Source organism: Belonocnema kinseyi, chromosome 9, assembly GCF_010883055.1.
Source record: "Belonocnema kinseyi isolate 2016_QV_RU_SX_M_011 chromosome 9, B_treatae_v1, whole genome shotgun sequence".
Lineage (NCBI taxonomy): Eukaryota > Metazoa > Arthropoda > Insecta > Hymenoptera > Cynipidae > Belonocnema > Belonocnema kinseyi.
Genome location: NC_046665.1, coordinates 76,590,910 through 76,617,391, shown reverse-complemented (window position 1 = coordinate 76,617,391; position 26,482 = coordinate 76,590,910). Strand labels below are relative to the sequence as shown.

At 31.3% G+C, this 26,482-nt stretch overlaps 1 protein-coding gene across 3 annotated transcripts in view; it reads left to right on the top strand.

The window, feature by feature from the left end:
- Nucleotides 1-26,482, top strand: part of LOC117179460 (protein crumbs) — a 68,089-nt gene that overhangs the window by 26,622 nt on the left and 14,985 nt on the right. The window contains exons 2-11 of one of the 3 annotated variants that reach the window (XM_033371292.1): nucleotides 7,710-8,080; nucleotides 8,253-8,433; nucleotides 8,800-8,964; nucleotides 12,307-12,631; nucleotides 15,535-16,013; nucleotides 18,406-18,587; nucleotides 18,683-18,836; nucleotides 21,136-21,600; nucleotides 22,900-23,635; nucleotides 23,727-24,129. In XM_033371292.1, coding sequence (XP_033227183.1) covers nucleotides 7,710-8,080; nucleotides 8,253-8,433; nucleotides 8,800-8,964; nucleotides 12,307-12,631; nucleotides 15,535-16,013; nucleotides 18,406-18,587; nucleotides 18,683-18,836; nucleotides 21,136-21,600; nucleotides 22,900-23,635; nucleotides 23,727-24,129 — 3,461 coding nt within the window. The remainder of the gene's footprint in view (nucleotides 1-7,709; nucleotides 8,081-8,252; nucleotides 8,434-8,799; nucleotides 8,965-12,306; nucleotides 12,632-15,534; nucleotides 16,014-18,405; nucleotides 18,588-18,682; nucleotides 18,837-21,135; nucleotides 21,601-22,899; nucleotides 23,636-23,726; nucleotides 24,130-26,482) is intronic. The other 2 variants (XM_033371293.1, XM_033371294.1) reach the window with 2 other exon arrangements.

Here is a 26,482-nt window from a genome sequence, read left to right as displayed (position 1 = left end):
ATTACACTATGTAAAAAAACAATCTTTAATCTAATGTTTCGTATGGGAGAGACTGTCGATTGTTAAAAGTTTTCAATTACATCACGCTTTTCTTCCGCGTGAATTTCATGCCATTGTTCCTTCTCCTTAGTAAAAGGGAGAAATTGGAAAGGTAATCGATCCACAGATCTCAACCGCAAAGTCAATTCAGCCCTTCTTTTTTATTCGCTCAGCTCTTAAATTCTTTCTTACTTTCCTTTTTTATAACTTGAAAATTGAGCCTAAAGTACCATTTATGAATATATGGTTCACAAGCTATATATAAATCATAGAAATTACCATTTTTATTTGCAATTATAGTTTGTACATTATAATATTTCGAACGTCACAACCTTAAGGTAGATAAAAAAATTGACAAATTGTGACGTTTGGCTAAAATGCATCTGAAAATTGCAATTCTTGAGAAAAACGATATCATTTCTTGTTTATTTAAATAGCAAATTTTGCAATTTAGTTTTGTAAAAAAAATTATGATCAATACTTTATATATTACTTAACACATTTTATAAACCATTTCACGCAAATAGTATTTTCAGTTATTTTATAGGGTGGTAGTTACGATTTTTACATAGTAATCTGGCAAATTGGAAAACATTCAAAATACAAACAGTGTTTTAAGATACTTTTTTTGGACAAAGATTGTTATTGGCATATATGTATGTAGTAATCATAAAATGTGGCAAAAATTCAAAATATAAATAGGACTTTCGACAATCTCAATCAATTTTCTTGGTGAGAAATTGCCAATAACTTAAAATCTCCTTTTTTCCGTGTTTTTTGTTTGTTTGATTTTTCTTCCTTCTTTCATTTTCTAATCTGCGCCCTTGCTGGTTCTAAACAAAGAGTAGTGGCCAAGAGTCATGAGGCGTGGCGAGATCGAAGACATGTTGAGTCATGTACATAGTACATACATCCCATAATCGCAATCTCTAGGAAAAAACGGCGAGTACTCTTCTTCACGTGAATTGTGAAGTAAAGGCAAAGAACTCAGTCCGGTATTTTCTAAATCCGGTCTAAAGAAAATCGCCGGCAACGATTCGCGCGGAAGCCTCGGTTACTTTTACGAGCATTGATGATACCGCGGCGCGAGGCAGCTTTCGTTATTGCTGCACAAGTTACGACCATGCAAAATTTCTTCCAAGTGGAACCCAGACTGGTTAAGCTGTAAAGCATTCAAAACAGTGGGTTTTTTCCAAGGAGAGGATTTTTATATAATTTTTATTTTTTAACGAGAGAATGAAGGTCTTTGCCGGTTCTTTGGCATCTTTGCTCATTACGAATTGATTGCTGAAAGAAACTTAGTGGGATAAGTATTACGTACCAATTTAAAGTTAGATCAGTCTTTGTAAAGATGACTATGCCATAACATGAATTACACGAGCCGCATTTAATATTTAATATTTATCCTATATTTTACACTTTGTTAACACGTTGCAATTTTATTCTGATTGTACTCTTCCAATGAGACGTGATTATTCACATCTTAGGCTTTTTCGATTATTTGTTGAAGGATATTGTGTATCAATTTGACTCGGATAGGGTAAAGAAAAAAGTGTCAACCCAACATAGTTACCTTCGGACAATACTTTCTACTAAGTGGAAGCTTCTTTTAAATCAAACTTTTTACATTGTAAAAACTGGAGATCTCTTCTTTTTACAGTAGAATTTTTTTCGTCTACTGTTTTTTAACATGATAATTCCATGCTTTGATTTTCAATATAAAGCAACTGGATCTGGGTTCCCACCAGATGTCTCATTTCAACTACTCGAGACTGTTTTTTTCTGAGTCTTATTGTAATGCCTGAAACTATAGGCCTGAAACAATGAGAAAAGGTCTGGTTTGGCCATGAAAATAATTTGGTTGTGAAAGGATCACAATTTTTGTTCGTCCCAACTAAATTTCACTTTTTCTTAAATTAACAGAATGTATATTTTGGTTGAACAAAAGGTTTGTTGAAAGAAACAAAAATATTTTTTAGGAAAGTGCAACAACAATCTACTGCTTATATAGCTACCAAATAGTTTTTTAAAAAGTATTTTTCTCAGTGAATAATACATGTACAGAGAAATGAAATTTTATGATGTATGCAAATATAATTAGATAGCACACATTTTCTCCCTGGAGACAATGGCAGTTCCGTGTCAAGTTTTCTTAAAACGGTTGAAACGTTTTTATAGTAGGAGAAACTATCTGTGATATGTCAGATAGAGGCATGATGATTCTTGTTAGAAAGCAAACTGCCGCAATCACACATGAGAAATTTCTTGTTCTGAAAAAAATGCAATCCATCAATCTGTGTTCAATTTATGAGATTCTGTAAGAACCCATAATATAATATAGTATAATATAATATAATATAAATGTCACTTGGAAAATTATTGTAGGTTTAATTGAATAGAAATATGGTTATTATAGGTCACTGAAAACCGGAAACTTAGTCAAAGTCAGTGAATTTAAAAATGAACCGTGATAGTCAGGATATTTCAGTGAAAACCAGAAAGAGTTAGAGAATTTTCGATAAACTAAAGTTGAAGTTCAGGGGTCATCCACAAATTACGGTAGGCATTTTTCTGCCCCCCCCCCCTGGCTCCTCCTCACCAGACACACAAATATTACGAAGTTTTTATAGACTTAGGGAATGAACAATTTAGTAAGAAAATCATTCTTTTTCGTTGAAAATTCATATATTTGGTGTAAAAATTCGACTATTTAGGTTCATAATTAATTTTTTTTGTTGAAAATTGATATTTTCGGTTTGAAAATGTAACTGCTTTCTATGCAAAATTCTTCTTTTTGGCATAAAGTTTCAAAATCTTGGATGATATTTTTTTCCTTATTGACTAAAAAATCTTTCTTGGTTTAAAATTGAACACTTTTGTTGAAAATTCAACTATTTCCGGCTTAAAATCAAAATATTTGTTGGCTGAAATATCAATTATTATATTTTTTGTTGAGAATTCATCTCTTTTGGTCGAAAATTTTACTGCTTGGTTAAAAATGGAACTAATGAAACTGTCGCTCTCAGGCACCCCGTTTTCGGCCTTTCTAGAATTGCTGGCTAATGCAGTTTCTCAGGGGAGCAGTTCGAGAGCGGTTGCGATAGTCGTCTTGGGAGGGCCGCAGAGCGCGTGTACTCTGTCAAGTATATTGCGCCAAAGCATGCATTCCAATTGGCAACGGTTTAGGCAACCCTGACTGTTTACGTTTCGATCCCCCCGAATTCAATCCAATGCTATATGAAGGCAACCCCAGAAACTGGACTGAAAGCGAGAGTTTGGTGTACTTCGTTAAAATTTCATTTTTTGGTTGATGATTTATCATTTTTCTTAAAAGGCCTTTTGTTCTTTTATGGAAATTTAAATTGTCTGTAGAAACATTTTTTTTCATGAAAATTTAACTATTTCATATTAAGCTGAAAATGTATCTTCTATAGTTAAAAATTTAACTATTTATTTGAAAAATTTATGCTTTTTTAAATGCGTCTCTCGTGGTAGAATTTTAATCTTCTTGGTAAAAAATAAATCTTTTTGTTTGAAAATTTATCTTTTGTTGGAAATTAAAAGTTGATTCTCATGTTGAAAATTCGTTTTAACTGGGAATAAAAATAAACCTTTTTAATTGAAAATTGAACTATTCTATTTTAGTTAGTGTATCTTATTTATTCGAAAATTAAACCATAGATATTTGGTTGAAAACTCGTCTTTTCTCGTAGAATGTTAGTCTTCTTGGTGAAAAATTAATCTTTTCAACTGAAAATTTAACTACTATTCTATTTCTTTATTTAACTGTTTTTAACTATATTTTTTAAAATTATTTTTTTCTAATTAAAACTTTTTTTAGTTGAATCTTCATGTATTTTGTCGAAAACTCGTCTTTTATAGTAGAAAAATAATCTGTTTGTGCTTGAAAATTAATCTTTTTTTATTAAAAACTGAATCATTTGGCTACAAATTTATTTTTAATACAAATGTAGTCAGGGGAAATAAAAAATTGGTCAGCGAATTTCAGGGAATTTTGTAAATGTGATTTTGTAGCAATCCTGTAGAAAGTATTACAGTAAAAGCACGACTAAATTTATACAAATTCTGGATTTTATAAAATAAGAATTATTATATGTGGTACTACGAAATCGATAATAATTTGTCATACTTGATATTTAAAAAATGAATTCTTATCACTGTTTGCGTAAGTTTAAAGAGCTACTGATGAAAAACAAAACATTGTACTCTTTTGAACATTTATCAGTGATCCTGCAGCAGCAGAGGAAAACGTGGGCGGACAAACGTCTTTCAGAGTCTGTATATAGTTATATAGGTATAACTCCTTGCGGCTTAAACGGGTTCGGAGACTTCGATGCCTCGCATGTACTCACACATAGCTACATTGCGTATATTCAATTCAGAAAAACGATATATACACGTGTGTGGGGTCCTATTTCGGTACAAAAATTACAATATACGTTCATTTATTTTGAAATAATTACAGAAATTTCCAGACGTGGCGCAAAAATTAATATACCATCGTAAAAACATTTCTATTATTCTCTTTCTTCAGTACCTTGCAGACTACATTGAAAGAGTTAAGCATTTGAAACCAATAAATTGAAATACTTATTGTTGTTTCAGGACATTATCAATTTACATATACTTATAATTCCATAATTTTCGTTTTTACAAAAAAAAAATATTTATTCATATAAAAAGGATGCTGTATCATCTCAACCCTTACTTTTATATAATTATTATTAGAGAATTTAAATCAATAAATTGCGTTTCAAATTACAGTAGAGGATGACTCACATTATTCATAACGTAGAGTTCATTCATGCCAAAATGGTCATCTCCTTCATGAGAATATAAAACCGGTATTCTAAAAGAAAAACATTTCGAAGAAATCGGTTACTTCATATTATTAATTAACCTTGCGATCTCTTTCCTTATTTTAATCAACTAATATACACTTTTATGATTTTCATATTTACAGAAAAGTAATGGTTTCAATTTTGTTGCATCTCATTCTGAACAATGACAATTTGTATTGCTCTAGTAACATAGTTTAAATACAAAATTCTTGTTCTATAATGTATGAATGGTCACTGCCTTGTATGTAAAAAAGGAAAGTTTTTAAACTTTTAGCTTTCTAGCGCAAAAAAATATTCCTTTTGACTCTTCATTTCTTCAACCAAGTGGAACGGAAACCATTTCTCTGAGAGTCTTTCCCTCGTCCCATACAAAATTGCTTCTTTCATTCCACAGTAAGAGAATGCAAATTTTTTTTTATGATAGATCAACTTGAAACCGAGACCCGGATCTCGAACGTGATTAGATTTATGAGTGGATATATACTTTTTTGGTCATGGGAAAAATTCTCTTGATACATTTTTTCTAAATGAAAATTTCTCAATCTTATCACTCTTGACATCTTTTATTATATTCTCTTCCAACGAATAATGTTCCTAGTTTATTAAAAACATTTTGCTATTTATTTTGTGTTTATAATTTAAATAAGAAATCAGGCTTGCTGCAGGTCAGGGAATTCTGAAAAGACAGATTATGTCAAGGAATTTAAACCTGGCCAGGGAAAGTCAGTGAATGTCAGGGAAAACCTGAAAGTGTCAGGAATTTTTCGATAAACTGAAGTTGAAGTTAGTTTTATTATTTAAGTTTAAAATTTAACTGTTTTGTTAAAAATGGTATTTTTGGGTTGGAAATTCAAATGATTCGGTAAAAAATTTAGCTAATTCGTTGAAAGTGCTTTTTTAGTTGAAAATTAATTTTTTTAATTAAGAATTTAACTATTCATTTTTTTGTTAAAAATTGAACTTCTTCAGTTGAAAATTTAAATATTTAGCTGAAAATTCAAGTATTTTGTTGAAAATTCGTCTTTTGTCGTAGAATATTAATTTTTTTAGTGATTAATTCCTCTTTTTGGTTCAAAGTTCATTTCTTTGGACGAGAATTCAACTATTTGGATAAAAATTCATGTGTTTATAACTGTTAGCGAAAATAGAAACAAAATCGTCAGGAATGAATAACAGAAACTTAGGGAATTTGGAAATTGGGTATTTGTATCGATCCTCTAAATTTACAGCTCTATTTTTTAGTGTTGCTGAATTTGATGACTTTCATTATATCTGAGATGAAAAAAGGAGACTTCGATGCTCGAATCTGACTTACCGATCAATAGAGAACGTCTCGAATTCATCCGGATGAGGGAATCGAACGGGCACGTCATTTCGTTCCATGTTATTTTTATTTGCGAGGCGATGAAGTGAACATATAAAAGAGAATCGCGTCATTTCCGGTTTGCAAAGTTCTAGAGTTTGCCTTCAACTCCTTCATTATGCCAGTCGCGCCAAATCGTGAGTTCCTCTTGACCGTCTTTGGCCTCGAGGAAGTTATCCTTAGTCACGTGTAGAAGTAAAAAAGGATACATTAGTCACAGGTCATAAAAAATTAAAAATAATATCCGCAAAGTTCAAAAAACTTTAAATTGTTTTTAATTGCACATTTCGCGATGGCTTCACATTTAAAATGGTTAACATTGGCATGCCTCAATTTAAAGCAGTTTTAAAATAGAAAATATAAATTCCTCTAGGAATTCGGATTTACCATAAAGTAAGATTCAAAATGTGATTGAAATAAAATAAAAAAGTGTGCTTAAAACATAAGTTTACACAAAGAGCATACAAAGGGGATAACTTACTGCAATTTCTTGTGGGAAGGGTGTATATAATTAGTGAATTGTAGATTGCAGTAGTTGCATCCTGAAGTGGTATAATTGCACGATACCCTTATCTTATATTTTACATTCTATATACTCGTATATTCTCCTCTTTGTCGTATTTTCACAAAATTACTGAGTTATATAGCACTGCGTGGGAATCTTAGGGGAAGCTAAGAACTGTCTTATTATACAAAAGAAAATCATACACTTTCAGTTTCCATATTAGGTGTTACCATCAAGCCACTATCTGAAATAAAGTTAGGTATTTTAATCCAATAAGATTATCCCTTTATTTCAGGAATATTCTTAAGAAATTTCGTTTGTTCTACTTTTCAAAAGTGACGCATTGTTCACACATTCAATATGTGGGATATAAGGGCTTTCATTAGCAAGTCACACAATCAGATTATCGGTCGATCGTTGAGACATGGGAAATCGGGGCACGCGTCTCATTACTCGCTTCAGTTTCGTTATCTAATCACAGGTATTTCATATAGAAATAATATTTTGAAATACATGTTCGATAATAGCTCTGCTCTACTAAACAATCATATAGACACGTGTACGACGCACGCTCATTTTATTTATAGGAAAAAGTATACTGATTCCGCAAATTAATAAAAAAAGTGAATTACAAGTTTATGGCAAGCATTGGACCGGGAATCCGGGAAGTGACATGGAATTTCTTTTCATCGTTAACTCCTAAAGCGATTCACTAAATTAAGAAATTTTTATTTGCTCTACTTATTTCTTAAGTCAAATTGATATTCACTGAAGGTTTTAATTATGCAAACGACACCAGGAAATATTTTTATTTGAAAGATTTATTGTTTGATTTGACAGTAAAGATAAGCACTTGGACGATTGTTTTATATATATACGACAAATGATTAATTTAATTTGTCACTGCATAAATTTTAATTTTGTTTTGTTTCTTTTGCAGTTCTCTCAGCCATCCTGGTATCGACACACCAAATACCTCAGGAAGCGAACCACCTGAGGTTTCAAGAACCAGCTAGAGAGGCTTACTTCAATGGTTCAGGATACTTAAAACTCAGTTCCTTCGTCTCGGTTCACAGGCACAGTGGCCTTAGTTTTCGAACTTGTGAACCTGGTAGACTTTTCAAACAATGGATTGAAGGTGATTGGATAAGTCTCGAAGTCAACCCGGATGGCCTTCTTTTTGTCGCTATCATCAATCAACAACGCTACGATGCAAGATTAAACGCCAGGTTATTAGATAACGTCTGGCATAATGTCAATCTCTTCTTCAAACTTGGAAATCTCACTCTCAGTGCTGCAGGTCATAAACAGGTAATTCGTATTTTTTAAAATCATTATTATAATATAGTTTTTCCAGAACGTTCTGAATCAAGCAATACAAAATTGATGTTCCACCTTTCAAACACAATTGGAACGTCCAAATATTAAAACTCTCAAGACCATTGAACTCGTTTGCGTAACTGCAATTATTTTTATTGTTCAGATAATTGCGAATGCTACCTACAACTCTGCCATTCTCACACTTCCGGATTACAGCGTGAACAGTACGCTGATTGTTGGTGAAAATTTTCGAGGTTGCATCCTTCAAGGACCCGCGATCCTCTTTAATGATACCGTCAATAAGGGAGCCCTCTTCGGGTCCTGTCCTGACGATTCTAAAGGATGTGAGTACTCGCAGATTTTTTTCTAAAGTCGATTCCTTTCAGAGTTCCTTGATGCGAATTGATTGAGGATTGGGTTCAGAGCAGGCGAAACATCATAATTAAGTCTTCCTTTTCAGTAGATTGTTTTTTTGTAATAGCGGCACAGTTTGAGAATCTAAATCACGTATTATTTGGTTTTATATACATGGAGAAAAAAGGTCATTAAAAAGGGAGTTTCTATCTTTAGAGAAATTATGCTAGAGACATAAGAATGATTTTATCTCTGTGTGATATTTGGCTTGACGAAGCTAGATTTTTATTTTGAATGTTTACTGTTTAGATGTTAGACCCCTTTAGAATGCATGCACGAAAATATACAATTTTCAGGTGGCTCCAGCAACAAAGGCGACGATGTTTTCACCCCAACTACTACTATGGACAACTGCCATAATGAGCCTTGCATGAGGCACGGAAAATGCGTGTCGAGGCAGAACCGTTACGAGTGCCACTGTTACGCCCGATATTCCGGCAACAACTGCCAAATTGACAATGGTAGATCTCGACTGATCCTTCACGATCCAATTCGCATGACCTTTCTCTTCATGGGGACAATGCTATTAGTTTAGAAATTATTTTCACTCGGTCAATGCTCCTTAAGTCTTTAACCAAGTCCTTAACTGACAGTCGCGAGAAGGAGGAACTAAATAATTACTAAAAATACAAGACAATACTTAGCTTTCCCATCGTTTCCCATTTTGCTTACCGGTGTATACAGAATAAGCTTAAAAGACTTTTCCATTACGTGGGTATTACATTAAAATAAAAATTGACATAGATGTAAATTCATTATTGATTAGGATTTTTTCCTAATCTATTTAATGCTTCTAAAAAGGCAGCACAGCTATCAAACTTGGACAGTTAATAAGTTTTTGGTTTGAGGGAAACTCATAGGGGCTTTGATGCTTTGAATTATTGATGTAAATTATCGCAGACGATTGCTAGCAGGTGTACCATATTCAAGTGCATTAATCGATTCAATCATGCACTGTAGAATGTACATGTAATATAACGTTCCCAACTGTACCACGTATGCCAACAATTGATCCACCCTCTTTATGTTTAGGTTTTATAAGAATATACGTGTATATAGGCCTTGCGTGCTGTTCTATCGAACAAGATCGCCAGCCTTACGTTGGTCAAAGCACTTCAAACCTTTATAAAACCTTTAAGAATAGAACGCTTGAACTCAGAATATTTCTGCCTTAAAAACTCTGTCTTTAAAATTAATTTAGACAATTTTACTATTTAACTAGATGTATAATCAGAAAATGGTCCTTATTAGAATTTCTCGAACTACGTTAAAAATATCTTTTTCAGAGATCTACCTCCTATTTCCCGTTTTTTCTATTTCCCTCTACGTCTCCCTATTATTCTAAAAATCCCCTAGAATACTTTTAAAAAAATTTTCTCTCTCTCTTTTTCCCTTTTCTTGAAAGTTGGGATTAATTTTTCAAGAATATTATTGTAAATAGAAACCTATGTCATTCAGTAAAGAACGCATATGTCAATATTATTGAAGACTAGGGCTTTCAAAAATGGTTTTATGTGCGAGTCGAGATTTTCAAAACTACGAGAAGTTGACCATTTGACTTTTGAGTTTACACCTGATTTTAAAATTTCAAGACATTTAAAAGATTTTACAGATATTTAAACTATTTATATGTGTATGGTGAAAGCAATATTGGAACTTTAAATTATAAAAATTATTATTTGTTTTCTAAAATATTAATTTGCTTATTATAATTATGGTATTTTGTAGCTTAAAATTACAAGAAAGAATTCGGTAAGCTACTGGACGGACCGAATTCTAATTTCAATTCATAACTTAATCAATCCGAGAAAAAAATGATGGGTCGTGCAAAAGAGCGTAAGTGCCAAATTTTGGAAATTTCTTTTATTTACTCAAAATAATTGTTTTGACCTAACTTATGACCTTGTCGAATATAGATGATACTTTGATTTTAACGTGGGTCAAAATAAATGTTAGAATTAAAAAAAAGTAAATTATTGTTTTCGCCTGTTCTTTTCACGATTCAATAGACCTCAGTAATACTGCAAAAGAATTTTCTTGTTTTGTTCTTTCAGTTAAAAGAGAAAAAAGTTATGCGACTCTTCGTGTGTCAATATTTTTGTTTTTGGAAACGCTCCATACCTTTGACAAGGGTTGTCTCGGAGATGGTGGCTTTTTGAAAGCAACCTTTCACGATTCAATAGAGCCCGACAATACTTCGAATTTCTATTGTGGTTTTTGGTTTAAAATTAAATGCGTTATAAAGTAAAAATTAGTTTTGACTTGTCAATAATACATTATAATTGGAGTTATAAATATACATTTTGGATACATTTTAAATCAAGAAAAATACCAAATGATTTAAAATATTTCACAAAAATCACAAAAGGTGTCAAAGGATTTCCATATATTTCAAAAGATTTAAAGAATTAAAAAAAAGGCAAAATATTTTCAGATTTTTTAGGGATTTATATAGATTTGAATAATGATCAGCCTCTCGCAAAACCAATGAAACAAAAATAATAATTTAAAAATCGTCAATTTGTCAATAATTATATACGAATATATTTTTAAATAACTATTTCATTAGTTTAACGGGCAAAAAAATTGATTAACTTTTGTTTATTCCAATGGTTTAAAAAATTCCCTTTTTAAAACATCTCTCTTCAAAAAAAAGAAAGCTTCCTATTCGCCCTACAATTTTTTTTTATTAGTGCATTCTTTCAGCTTTTCCCTTTAATTTCAAAAACAACATAATAAAAGCATCTTTAAATTTCATCTTATTCGAAAGAAACCAATTTAAATTCTTTGAATTTCTTTGAATCCTCTCAAATTCTTTTTCATTTTTTTAAAGAATTGTTAATTCTTTGAATTGAAGACTCCCGAGGCATAAGGGCGTAAGTACTAAATTTCGGAAATCTGTTTAATTAGTCTCAACTAAATGTTTTGACCTAATTCATGTCTTTGTAGAAGATTTATTCCAGTGCGATTTAGAAGTGGGAGAAAATCTAGGGTTTTTTATGATTACGCCTTTTGTTTGTTCTTTTCACGATTTTAAAAATTAATTAACAAAGAAGAAGATTAAAAAAGAAAGGTCTCGATTGATTTAACCAGTAGCTCGAAATTAATTTCTGAAAGAAAACAAATGCGATAAAATTATTCAGTTTCAGCACTTAAACCCTTATGCCCCCGGGACCCTACGATTCTTGAATTCTAGTGCACATAAAAATTTCTAGTGGTTATCCCCTCGGTCATGGTTATTTTAGAAAATTTTATACTGAGAAGAAATGCAGCCAGTTAACTATGAGACCGTTGAAGAATTGTATATAAATTAGAAAGAACTCACACATAAGATAAGATAAGAGAGTACATACACGTTTTGATTAATGCTATCAAGGTACAAATTTTGATTACCGAGGAACATGTTTGCTTGGTAAAAAATGTGTAGAATATTTAATATTAAATTTAAATTAAAGTTTGTGACAATTTTTTAACAGCTTTGGTACCAAGGAATTCGTTTTTAAAATAATAAGAAACTAAATAATAAAATAAATATCGATTGTAAATAACTTATCGACTGATCTTGAGGTTCTCTTATCTTAAAATGACAAATTACTCTAATTAAAGCAATAATTTTATATTTGGGGAAAGACTTTCGCATGTGAGTGATCGTATCGGAAAATCAGTCTGCACTCTGCAGTTATGTGAAGGTGCATGAATATGAATAACACTTCGCTTTTAATTTCACTTGACTAACAGAACTCTACAGAAATATTAGCAGATTTCGACGTTTCATTAACATACTCATAAATGATCCCATTCAGGTTCACCATGTTTGAAAAATCCTTGTAACAACGGAGGAGCCTGCGCCGAGGATAAAAGGGGCGATTACAGCTGTAACTGTTTACCCGGATATACCGGGACACACTGCGAATCGAAACTTGGTGAAAGATTGTGCAAAGACAATCCTTGTCGGAATGATGCCATCTGCGTAGAATCAAACAACGATTACAGGTGTCAGTGTAATGCGGGATGGACTGGAAAAAATTGTGATTTGAACATCAACGAATGTCTTTCCAATCCCTGTTTAAATGGTGGAGCCTGCGTCGATGGAGTTAATAATTACACTTGCAAGTGCGACAAAACTGGGTCAGTATATTTCAAGTTTATCGTATTTTTCTCTACATTTGACATACGAGCGCAAATAGCATAATTAGCCTGCAATTTTGAGCACTGTTTTTAGTCTTGCAATAAATATCATCTTACTGTTTGAAAAAACAATACCGAATAGAATCATATATTAAACATTTCAAAGTTAATGTTTCTTTAAAAGTAAATGTTCTTTTTATACTATATATTTAAGAATTTAATTCTTGTGTTCATGTATCCTTTAAATACTAAAGTTCATTTTATATTTGTGAACGAAAGCTTCCTTTATGGATATTTAACGTAGTAATTACCTAGGTAACCTGAATGGATTTGGATTAAAAATTCATCTGTTGATAGAAAAGTAGTCTTTTTCGGTTGAAAGTGAATTCTTTTTCATTCAAAAGTCTATTACTATATTTTTGGTTCAGAATTAAGTAGAAATTCTACTATTTGTTGGAAAATTTCATTATTTTGTTGAAAATTCAATTTTTTGGTTAAAAAAAATATCTTTTCTGATCGAAAATTCAAATGCTTTGTTAGACATTCGTCCTTATCGATAAAAAATTCATCTTTTGATAGAAAACTAATCTTCTTTAGCTGAAAATTTATATTTTATGGTTGAAAGTTATTTATTTTTAATTGGAAAGTCTACTATCATACTTTTTATTCAGAATTTCCCTCTTTTTGTTAAAAAACCAACTATTTTCTTTGAAAATGACCTTCTTTGATTGAAAATTAATTATTTTAATTTTAATAGTCTTCTATTATAATTTGGGTTTAGAATTGATCTCTTTTGGATAAGAATTCAACTATTTAATGTAAAAATGCACTATTTACTCGTGAAAATTCTATTATTTTGTTAATAAGTCATCTTTTTTGGTTGAAAACTAATTTTCCAAAGTGAAAAGTCTGCTATCATATTACTGGTCCAGAATTTATTTCTTTTGGGTAAAAAGTGTAAAGGGAAAACTAGGAAGTAGCCTGGATTTTTTTTAACTTTAAGTGACCAGTCTGCTTTCTCTGCTTTATTAGATAATGCAATTGTTTATCTTCTTTTGCATTAATTAATTCAATTCTGAGATTATTTTTACATATAATCCATGTATTAGTTATATAGTAAAATAAAGTATTTATCCAAAATTTAATGAATTCACTTCGGGTTTTGGCATGTCAATAATTGGGCTTAAGGTTTCAAGAATTGGTGCTCTTATTCTTTTATTTATATATTTTTGTAATTGCTACAGGTCAGGGAATTATAGAATTTTCTTTGTCTCTTTGCCTCTTTGTCATAAAACATTTAAGAATCTGTAATTTTTTTAGTATTTAATGTCGAATGTACACAATGAGTAACAGCTGTAAAAATATCATACCAGTTCTAACTCAAAGACTTCGAATTTTGAAACAGTTTCAAGCCCTGAAAATTAGGTATTGCACATTTTCAAAAAGCAGCCTTTGAAATTCAAGAATGTCGAAAGAAAACATTCATGTTACAAAAAAAATCAAGTGAAACATTGAAAGCTCAACGATTAAAATTAAATATTCCAATATGTTGTACTTAAAAGTATTAAAAAAATATATATTTTTTTTAATACCTACTGTTGTAAATTAATCATGTAAAGATAAAGCTTTTAGAATGAAGCCAATTTAAATATTATCAGGATCAAAAATTAACTATTAAAAATGTTAAGATATAAAAATAAATAAGTTCAAATTCAAACTCTCAATATTACAGAACTTTTAATTACATAACTTTAAAAGTGAAATTGTTTAATAGTGTTTTAAAAATTAGAAAATTATTTTTAAAACATTTTTAATGTCATTTTCATTAAATCCACAATTACAGACGTATTCCTCTTGCAAATCTACACAATGTTTATATTTTGGAATTTTCTCTCAAATTAAACAGATAATATTAAGTGAGTTCCCGGTCAATAATTAATCAATTTCAAAGCATTTATTTCAGAGAAAATTTCAACGGATAAAAATTGTGTAGTTTTACCAGAAGAATTTGAATGTCATGGTAAACTTGATGAAAAAACAGTTATTTTATGTGTTTTCCATTTTGTTGATCATATCTTGAGATTAAGGTTGTTTTTAAATTATCTTAAATAATAGAGCGATCCAAGAAAAATCCATAAACCTATATTTAAAATCACTTATCTTTATTAATTTGACAAATATTATCAATTAAAGCTTTAACGCCGTTTCAAATTTATGCAGTAATCTTTTTTCATCATTTAGAAAAAAAGTATCAAAGTGTTCTGTAATTTTTTTTAATTGATTTTTTTTAACCCTAAAACACACTCTACTTCTCAACATAGTTCCAATTTTTGTTTCCATCATTTTGTTTCTTCAATCCATCCTAATATAGAATTTATCATATCTTTGAGCACATAAAGTTATTTAAAAAAAACTTTTTTCTCAATATTTCTATATTATCGGCATTTCTATGTTTACCACAAATTTATTGAATACAATATGTAAGCGCAAATTCTAGATTATTCCTTTTTCCTCAGATGCAACCACGAAAGCAGTTATTTATATACAAAAAAGTATGAAAAAATCCCTTTTACATACGTTCTTTTTTTGAATTCCTAAAATGATATTTTAAATTACTTGAATTGATTTTTAAACCAGAATCTAGAACCAGTTGAAGCCTTAACTGGTTCTAGATTCTGTTTAAAACTCCCGGAGTAATTTAAGCTATCAATTTAGAAATGACCACATTTACTCCACATTTCCGAAATTACCCCGCTTGACAGTATTTCAGAAAAATACTTTTTTGATACCTGGTTTTAGTTCCACGGAGCACTTTGAAGCCTGTATATTCAAAAAATTGTATTCCTGAACTTAACGAAGCCGAACTTTAATTTTTATTCCTGCTTATTTTTTTTTATCAACAGATACCGAGGGCCTCACTGCGAGATAAACATCGACGAATGCGAGAACAATCCTTGCTTGAACAACGGGAAGTGCTACGACTTTTATGGGGGTTACACCTGCGAGTGTCCCACAGGATTTGACGGTCAAAACTGCGAGCAAAATTTAAACGAATGTCTCTCAAGTCCTTGCCTCAACGGAGGTTCCTGTGTCGACGATGTTGGAAGTTATCATTGCAATTGTCTCAACGGATTTTCCGGTCGACATTGCGAACATCCCTTGTCTGCCCAAGCCCGTTCCAGTTGCGACAGTATAGAATGTTCACAGGACAGTATTTGCGTGAAGGATGATCACGGATTGCAGTGCGTTTGTAAGCCCGGATTTGTGGGAAATCCTCCGAACTGCACGCTCAATTACTGCACCAGCAACCCTTGCGATAATGGAGGTACCTGCAACAACGGCAAAGACGGATTCAATTGCTCCTGCCCTCCAGGATATAAAGGTAAGAGAGAAAATTCCACTTTCCAGGATTTTCAGGAGCTGCAGCTTCCTTTGCTTGCTTCTTTACATTTTTTCTTCTACTCATGCAAGAATCTTTTTATATGAGAGATTTTTTATTGTAACATATAGTAGTGTGTTTTTTTAATCTTGGATTGGATGTCCAGGTATTTTGGAAAACATAATTTTGTCGGAATTTAGTGGATTTTTCACGAAGATCCAGAAAGTAGCGATATTTTAAAAGAAATTCCTTTTCTCAAGAATATTAACGTGGTGGTCGCAGATAAAGGAAATCATGGAAAAGTCAGAGCATTTTTTTTGCTCAGGGAAAGTTAGGAATTTTAAAAAATGGCAAAGTTTAGGGAATTTCTGTAAGAAAAACATTAAGTAACTGTCAAAAATAATCAGGGTTACAACACAGTCTTTTTTTTTAAATCACCTTTTAGTTATTTTTTAAGGATAAAGTAACGTAATTACTTTTTTAAATGAAAAGATTACTTTCGTCACTTTTATTTCAATAAATTAAAACAGAGAACGCAAGCGTTAACTACTATTGAATTCGGGACTATATCTATTTTCGGAATTTTCTTGAATTCGTTTAAAATATTGTAGAGTAGTTTAAAGGTTCTCAAGAAATTTTAATTACATTTCAATAATTTAAAGGAGTTTTAAGTGATGCAAAATATTTAACTGTTCTTTTAAAAATCACAAAGATTTTTCAAGAGCTTTACAAAGTTTCAAAGATTTCAATGGATTTGAAATATTTTAAGGTATTTTGAAAGATTTCAAGGAATTTTTAATAGATTTTGATAATTTAAGCGATTCCAGAGGACTGAAAACATGTTAGGGTATTTTTTAAATCCCAAAAGCTTTAAAAAGTTTCAAAATATTGCAGAGGATTTAAAATATTTTAAGGGATTTCAAAAAATGCCAAGAAATTAAAAATAGATTTCAATCATTTAAAGGTATTATATAAGGTTTTTAGGATAATTAAAAGGATTCCGGGGGGTTTAATAAGATTTCTCAGAATTTCAATGATTTTAGGGAATTTTAAAATCATTCAGGGTATTTTAATAAGTATTTCATGATTTCAGGAAATATAATCAGATTTCGTTTAATTTCACGGGATTTTATAATATTTTATAATATTTTAATGAATATGTTAGGAATTTAGGGTATCTTTAAAAGATTTCAGTACATTTCAAGAGCTTTGAAATTTTTTTAAAGATTTCAAAATAGTTGAAAGTGTTTGTAACAATTTAGGGTAATTTTAGAAAATTCCAAGGCATTTTCAATATCTTTAGAAAGTTTCAAGAAATTTCAAAAGATTTTAAAGAATTCCAAATCTTTAAGGAATTTTTTCAATATTTCAAGGAATTTTTAAATGATTTCCATAATTTGAATGGGTTTCACAGGGTTTTAAATGTTATATGTTATTTTAAAAGATTCCAAGGCATTTTCAAGAGTTTTACAATTTTTCAATGAATTTTCGTGAATTTTAATAATTTTAAGCTATTTAAAAACATTTTCATGTGATATTAAAGAATTTACTAGATATGTATTGTGTTTTTAGGATATTTCAAAATATTCCAAGGGATTTTAAAAGTTCTCGTGGAATTTTAATGAATTTTCTGGAATGTCAGAAAATATCAGATTTCATGTAATTTTATGGGATTTTAATTAATTTAAAAGGATTTATTTTAAAGAACTGAGAGATTTCCCTATATTCCTTGGTATTTTCTTGAATTGTTTAATGCACTTGAATTCTGTTAAATTCATTCAGTTCTACCAAATTTAATGAATTCAAAAGTTTTCTTTAAAGATTTTGTTTAATTAATTCTGAAGTCTTTTAAGTTCACATTGAATTTAATGTGTTTCATCAAATCCCTTCGAATTTCCTTAAATGTTTCTAAACTCACTTGAATTTTCGTCATGAATTTTTATGAGCTTCAGCGAATTTTTCTCGTTTGCCCTTATTTTATTTATACTGATTTATTATCCTGATTTTGTCAACATTCACCTGGTATCTTTAAAAATTTCATCGAACTCACTTTTGGTTACTTTTTGGATTTAAATTAAGTAAGTAAATAATTTATACATGTAAATTCAAAATTGTTTTATTCAATTTATAAAAGATTCTGCATAAAAAATGTTTCAAGATTAGAATTTCTGTCTTTGAATATTAATGGTTAGGAAAAATGAAAAATTAGTCAGGGAAAATTCAGGGAATTTTGAAAATTAAATTTTGTGGCCACCCTTTTTTTATTTAACCGGCAATTCTCCTCTACTGTAATCACTTTTCTATGCCGTTATTTGCTTCTTGTGAATCCTGTGCATGCTTGCTAATTGTTACGTGTTTTAAATTTGTGTTTGTCGCATTCTTCACGCGTTCCTAGGACCCACTTGTTTTACTCCTGCCTCGGAATGGTGTCCCTATTGCTTCAACGGAGGTACCTGTGTCGAAAGCGTTTACGGTATAAAATGCCAATGCACCAGATTTTGGACAGGAACCCAGTGCAAAGAACCAATCACTTGTCGCGATATGCCTTGCAAACAAGCGACAATGTGTCGTGATTATGTGAGTTTTGTTTTTGTGTGTCATTATTTTGTCTACCTCTTTTGCTTTTTGTGTTTGTCTTGATGCCAAAAATCCTTTTTCCTCACCTCCTGCAGTCTGGTGGTTATTATTGCAACTGCGAACCTGGCTGGACAGGAGCGGACTGTGGAATCGACATCGACGAATGCGACAGTGATCCTTGCCGCAACGGAGGAATTTGCATCGACCAGTCCAATAATTTTTATTGTCAATGTCTCCCCGGCTACACTGGTAAAAAAACTTTCATTGCCTGCACTGCTTTCTATGTTACTTTTGTGCGATTGAGAGCCCGTTCAAAAAAGAAAAAATATTACGTCAGGCTATTTTTGAAAACGTTTTCTACCCCTCCTCTTCGTTACAGATCATCGCACAACCTTGAACCCACCCGGTGACGTCAAAACGCGACTCCCCTCCCCCGGGGCTTAAGTCATTATTTGAAGGGTCCGCGGTATAAAACTGTTAACGGACATTTCAGAAATTTTACACGGTGTAGGAAAATCGTTGTCATTTTTGCAATTTTCAATATTTTTTTAAACTGTAAATGGTTTTTTGTTCATTTACTAAAGAAAAATAATACACTTTAGATTTATAACATTTAAATCGAAATTGAACAGTATATGTCGAGTGAAAGCTATACATATGTTATCTACAAGGAACCCAGCGGTCTAAACATTTTATCTGCAGTGTTCTACCGCTGATATTCTATTGTTTTTCCCAGGCTCGCATTCTTCTGCGTTCTTTTTTAAGCTGTGGGCAAGTTTTATATGTAAAAATGTTTAGAATCGAATGCCGAATACAGATGTGCTTCCAAAAATTTTTAATTGTATATTGCAAAAATTTGCCACACATACACTCAACTGCATACACACTGACATGTGTCTCACTGGCCTATTCTACGAATAAACTGAGCCATTGTGAGAAAAAGCTAGATACCAAAACGCGATTTTTGAAAATCGATTTTTAAAAAACTAAACGGAATTTTGCGATTTCGTTTGCGGGATATTAACTGCATATAAAAAATGTCTCAGAAAATACAAAAAAAATCAATTTCGAAAAAAATGTCAGCTAACAGGTTTAGACCGTAGACCACTCATTTTATCTTTGATTTCGTTTGATAAACGCCGGAAACAAACGGCAAAGCATAATATTTTACAGACTTTAGAGCCAAAAGTGATATAAAAACAGAGAAAATAGGGTGATTTTTTCACGAAAATAGGTTCAATTTTCCATAAAAAAGATTAATTTTCTACCAAAAGAGATGAATTTTCAACGAAAAGGTTGAGTTTTCAAACTAAAAATTGGAATATTTTAGAAACTGTTTGACTTATAAACCCTAAAATATGAATTTTTAACCAAAATGGATGATTTTTCAATCAAATGATTCAATTAACAACCATGAAACAAATTATTTTTTGACCAAATGGCTGCATTTACAACCAAATATTTGAACTTTCAACTAATTTTAAACAATAGGGTTGAATTTTTAACCAAATCGTTAAATTTTCAACATACAAAGATGACTTTTCAACCAGCTCATCGAATTTTCGAGTAAAAAAAAATCTTCACCACAAACGTTTGCATTTTTATACAAAGCAAAAAGACGAATTTTATCAGAAAATAGTTGAATTTTCAACCAAGAACTTTTCTATACAAAAAATGATTGGTCAATCCAGAAGACGAATTATAAACAAAACATCTGAATTTTTGAAGATGAATTTTACAACAACAACAAATTATCAATTAAGCAGTTGTATTTGCAACCAAATAGTTGATCTTCTAAGCTAAAGAAATGAATTTTTAACATAAATTGTTAATAAAGTAGTTTATACTTTCAATCAAAAATGGAATGGAAAAATGGAAAATTTTAACAAAATAGTCCAATTTTTAACCAATAAGATTAATTTTTAATAGTATAGTTTAACTTTCAAACAAAACAGATGAATTCTCAAGTAAAAATCTGAACATTTAATTTTTGATTAAAAACTATCAATTTTCAGGAAGAAGTGGATTATTGAAATTTTTAGTTAAAAAAAATTAATATAATAGTTGAATTTTCAACTGAAAACAGTCAATTATCAGCAAAGAATGGATTAGTTAAATGTTTAGCTTAGAAAATTAATTTTCAACTACAAATAAAACGATTTTTCAACAAACTAATTAAAGTTTCAACCAGTGAATAGAATTTTGAACGAAATGAAATGAGTTGGATTTTTTTTACTGGTTTCTATTAATTCAGTTCCCATTTAAACAAAAACAAAAAATTTTGAATAACAGAAAAAGAGGCGCATAGAGGTATTCCCAATCATTTAAAAAAATTGATTAACCTTTATATTTTCCATGTATCATTTCACGTTATACTTTAACCCCTCCTTCCCTTACATCAACAATCGTCACAAACTCTGTCACCCCACTCCGTCCCCTGACAGTGCGACGTATTTTTGGAACGGCCCCTGAATTTTCTAAAAGTATTTATTTAGTTCTCTCCAAATTCAGTTCTAGAATTCAAATAAAAAATAATTTCCTTTCGCAGGTAAAACTTGTCAAATCAACATTGATGATTGTCATTCTCAACCTTGTCTGAATGGAGGATCCTGTACCGACAAGGTTCACGGCTATTCTTGCAATTGTACTCGTGATTTTATGGGAGACAATTGCGAGGAAGAATTTGATGCCTGTGCAATAAATCCTTGCACAAATAATGGAACTTGTGTTTTAATGCCGAGATCGAGGCGCGATTTTGTGTGCAAATGTCCTAAAGGATTCGAGGGAAAGACTTGTGAGATCAATACTGATGACTGTGTCGATGCTGATTGTCCAGATGAGAGGATCTGCTTTGACATAGTAGCTGGCTACGAGTGCAGGTGTAGGGAAGGTTATACTGGTCCCAATTGCACTGAGTTAATTGACCCCTGCTTCATGAAACCTTGCAACAATGGTACCTGCATTGATAAGAGAGATAAGACATTCAAATGCGAGTGCAACCAGGGTTATACAGGTATTTGCCTCAAAAATAAATATCAGTATTCGAAAACGTGGAAATTTGAGGGAATTTTGTAGAGACAAAGCAGTATAAAATCAAATAACAATGTTTTTTCGTTCGTAGAAGTAGCCTTATATTACTAGATTTAACTATTTTGTTGAAAACTCATTTTCGGTTATTTGAAAATAAATTTTTTTCTTCGAAAATTTATCTTTTGTAATTGAAAATTCATGTTTTGCTTGAAAATTCAACGATTTGGTCTAATTTTTTTTTCTTATGACTGACAAAATATTTCTTGGTTAAAATTAAACTTGTCTTGAAAATTCTTCTATTTCGCGTGAATTCAACTGTTTTCGATTTAAAATCGAAAACTCTTTGTGAAATATTTATTATTTTGTTTAAAGATTTATCTTTTCAACTGAAAATGTCACTAATGTATCAACTATTTAGTTGGAAATTCATGCATTTTCTTGAAAAGTAGATTTTTTAAAAGAATTATCATTCTAATTTAACATTAATCTCCATGATTACAATTTTTTTGATCGTAAATTAATTTTTTTAACTAAAAATTAGACTTCAATTTCTGTTTCATAATTTTTGTATAATTTTTTTACTTATTTAAAAAAAGCGCCTGTTTTGGTAGGAAATTAATCTTCTTGGTTGGAAATTCAACTATCTGATTAAAAATGCATCGATTTTCTTGAAAAAACAATTTTTTTAGCTGAAAGATATGTGAAAAGTCTCCTTATTTTCCATGTTTTTACAGGGTTTCTACTGGCCTGAAAAATAACTTTCATATCAAATAATAATATGTTAAATACGCACTGCATTTTAAGTAGGTATATGAAGATAAAATAAAAATTTAATTTAATTATTATTTAAATTCATGGACTTCAGATACAAATTCGAGAAATGATGAATTATGTTGTTAGTATTATTTATTTAATTATTCGATGGAGATAATATATTCAAGTGTACCTTGCAATATAATTTGTCAAAGTTTTCTAAATTATATGTATCAATTAAATCCCTAGAAACTTGTACCATTAAGAAATTAATTATTATTTAATAAAGTTACTTTGATAAATGAAAAGACAGCTATTTAATTTTGCAAATAAATAGCACTATTTGAGAAAAAAATTATTTGTAAAAAAACTGGTGAAACGGTGCATATATTCCGACTCAAATCTTGAGATATGTACCTGAAAAAATGTGAAGTTGTCAGTGCATTTTTTTCAGGATTTAAGCAACACCCTGTAAACTCACTGATATTATCATTTTCATGAGCTAATTTTGTCTTTTTACTTTCTACAGGTCAATATTGTGACCAAGACATAGATGAATGCGCCCTGAAGGGCAACGCTCTCTGCAATAGTGGAATTTGCGTCAACAAAGTAGGGAGTTATGATTGTTACTGCAAACCAGGATTCTCCGGTGACCATTGTGACATCGACATCGACGAATGTTTATGCGGACCCTGCAAAAACAATGCAACCTGCATCGACAAGATCAATACCTTCGAATGCAATTGTCCCCCAGGCTATGCTGGGAAGACCTGTGAAATTGACATCAACGAATGCGAAAGCAACCCCTGTTTAAATGGCGCCTCCTGTATAGATGGAATCGCCACTTACAGCTGTGTTTGTTCCCTCGGATTCACCGGCTATAATTGCGAAACCAACATCGACGACTGTGAACCTCAGCCTTGTTTGAATCACGGAAAATGCGTCGATGGTCTCAACAACTACGTTTGCGATTGTTCTGACACTGGCTTTGATGGTGAACATTGTGAGCACAATATCGACGACTGTGTTTCAAATCCCTGCGAACATGGCGCCTCTTGTGTTGATGATATTAAGACCTACAAATGCCAGTGCTACCAAGGATATGCAGGAAACCACTGCGAGATTGATATTAATGAATGTGAAAGCTCGCCTTGTCAATTTAATGGAACTTGCTTGGAGAGATCGAATCAGACGCTCTACAAGAGTGACGCGGTTAATAAGCCGGCGATATTCACCCAGGAGTTTAGTTACGCTAATGCTAGTGGGTAAGTCTGGTAAATATTTTTTAAAAACCACGAAACGAAGAAAAGTTGCTCACAAGCAAATCATTGTAATTACTTTTTTTTTTGTTCACAGATACGAGTGTCTCTGCGTGCAAGGTGTGACAGGAAAGAACTGCGAAGTGAATATAAACGAGTGCGAGAGTAGTCCCTGTCAGGAGGGAACCTGTATGGATCGAATCGGCGGCTACACCTGCGAATGTAACGAGGGTTTCGAGGGAGATCATTGCCAACACGATATTGATGAGTGCAAGCGTTACACCCCCTGCGAACATGGAACTTGTAGGGATGGCCGAGCTGATTACTTCTGCAGCTGTGAAATTGAATACGGCGGTAAAAACTGCTCGGTGGCTCTCACTGGCTGCCATGGTAACGCTTGTCAAAATGGAGGAACCTGCTGGCCCTACCTTGTGGACGAAACCGAACACAGATTCAACTGCACTTGTCCGAATGGATACCATGGAGAAATTTGCGACAAGGTGAGACCTCGTCATATTTGTCTCTCTATATTGTGAAAAGATCTCGCCGCCGCCACAGACGCTGTTTCAGGAATCGAGACCCTCTCTAAATGCCCGTCCAATCTGCCTGAATGTCCTTTGCCACTACCTCCCTAAGTGCCCGCTAAAATCTTCCAAATTCCCGATTAATCTCCATAAATTCTTGTTACCTGTTTAACTGCTCAACTGATTCCCTTAATGTCCACCACCTTCGTAACTGCCCACTATGCCAAAATGTAACGAAATATTCAAATTTAAAGATATACACTTTTTTTGTAATAAGTAAAACATTAATTTTTAACAAAATTTCTAGAATTTGAATATAATTTTATTCATTTTTTCATCTTTTTATCCTCGTTGTTGACACCGTTTTTAATTCAGATTAACACTTCCAATACAATAATGTAAAACATGTAAAAAAGAACTTCTCTTAAATTTGAATTCTATCTAGTTCCAAAAGGGCTCAACACTTTACTTTCATTTTGAGTTATAAATCACTTTGAAATCATTAGAAAAATCTTATTCTACGAAACTTTAAGATTTTTAATGAAAAGTTAAGATTTTTTATAATTTTCATCGCAAAATAACAAAAAATAATAATAAGGAATATTTAGAGAACCCGAGAATGTTCAACGAAAATGTTTTTCTTTACGTACACCAAATTTCAGTAAACGTAAAGACCATTATTATTTAATGAATATGTGTCCAAGGTGCACCACAGGTGAATTTATCGTTTCTTTAAATTTTTATTATTAAACAAATTAAACATTTTTTATTATTCATCACTTATAAAATTTTAAGTAATATGTATTAAGAAAGTTTATTATAAATGAAGCAAGCACCTCACCTATATCTAATGGCGTCGAGGGTTAATTAATAAAAGTTGTGTGTTCTAAAATTGATATGTGTGACCCTCCGCGAAGTAAGGGACCTAACGCGGAAAAAATCAATATTTAGTTCTTTGACACGAACCGATTAGATCAAATCCATTTTAAATCAGGCAGGGTCCTACATTTGAAATCACCGAATTTTTCGGGATGCCATATTGTTAGAAGAAATTCGGCGTTACGTCTTTTTGTGATTTGCAACAAAAATGCTTCTAAAAAATTATGCGTATTTGAATTTTGTACTTTGTTCTCAAAAAACTAGAATTTTTTCTTGAAACGTCTGTAACTTTTGACCTACTTGAGATATTTATTCTTTTCTTTTTGATTCAAAGAGCGTTCGTCTTTTTCTTTTAAACTCTGCCGGAAAATTGATAAAAAAGGTGTAAAATGATCAAATTGACAGCGGCTTTTCTGAAAAATTAAAAATCGATTTTATCAAAAAACCCACCTTTAAATGTTTGCTTTTTTTTTTAATTTGTACTTTGAAAATGTTAATATCTTGTAAGTTTGACGCTTGCTAAATAACTTTTGTAGCCAGGAGAATTCTTTTTTCTTGCAACAAAATTTTCTGCTTTTCTTGGAAACAGTGACAGATACGAAAAAATGTTAAGATAAAAGTTTGCACGTCTAAAAAAGTATGTGATGAAAATTATATCTTATTATTTTACGATATTTTACATAGTTTACGAAACAAATTTGAAAAATCACATTTTTAGGGAAAAAATTCTCTTGAAAACCCCACCTTCTTTATTCTTCCAAATATTATTGAAAAGTTTCTAATAATATCAGAAAGGTATTTGTTTCGTAAACTATGAAAGATATCGAAAAAGAACCAGAAACATTTTTTGGTATCTGTCATTGTTTCTAAAAAAAAGTAGAAAATTCTGTTGTAAGAAAAAACAATTCTCCTGGCTACAAAAGTTATTCGGAAAAAAACGTATCGCCTAATTTCTTTAAACAAAACAACATATTTCGTCCTCTAGAGATTCCATGATTTCAAGTGCAGGACCCTGTCTGATTTTAAATCGATTCGGTCGATAGTTTTTTACTTGCTCTTTTGTAATAAAAATATTATTCCTATATCTGTAAAATTTGTATTGTTATTAAACTCTAATGTGAGACCCCCTTAGGGAGTTCCTATGTTGGACGGCCTCTTGGATCGTTCCTCCTGTAAAACGAAGCTGCCGCGCGATAGGCATCTTTCTTCGCGGACAGTTTCATATGAGTTGAAATACCATAATCATCAGTAATTAAAAGAAAAAAATGTTTTAAAATAGTAGTTGAGAAATAATGTCCTTAACCTTAATAGGTTAAAATTATTTATCATCTTTGTGATTGTAACTAATAACTTGAATTTTCTGTACCTGATTAAAATTAATTTCTGCCTTTTCATTTATTGTAATCACTATTAATTTTAATTTTTTCTTTGTTATGCTTCAAAAAATGCA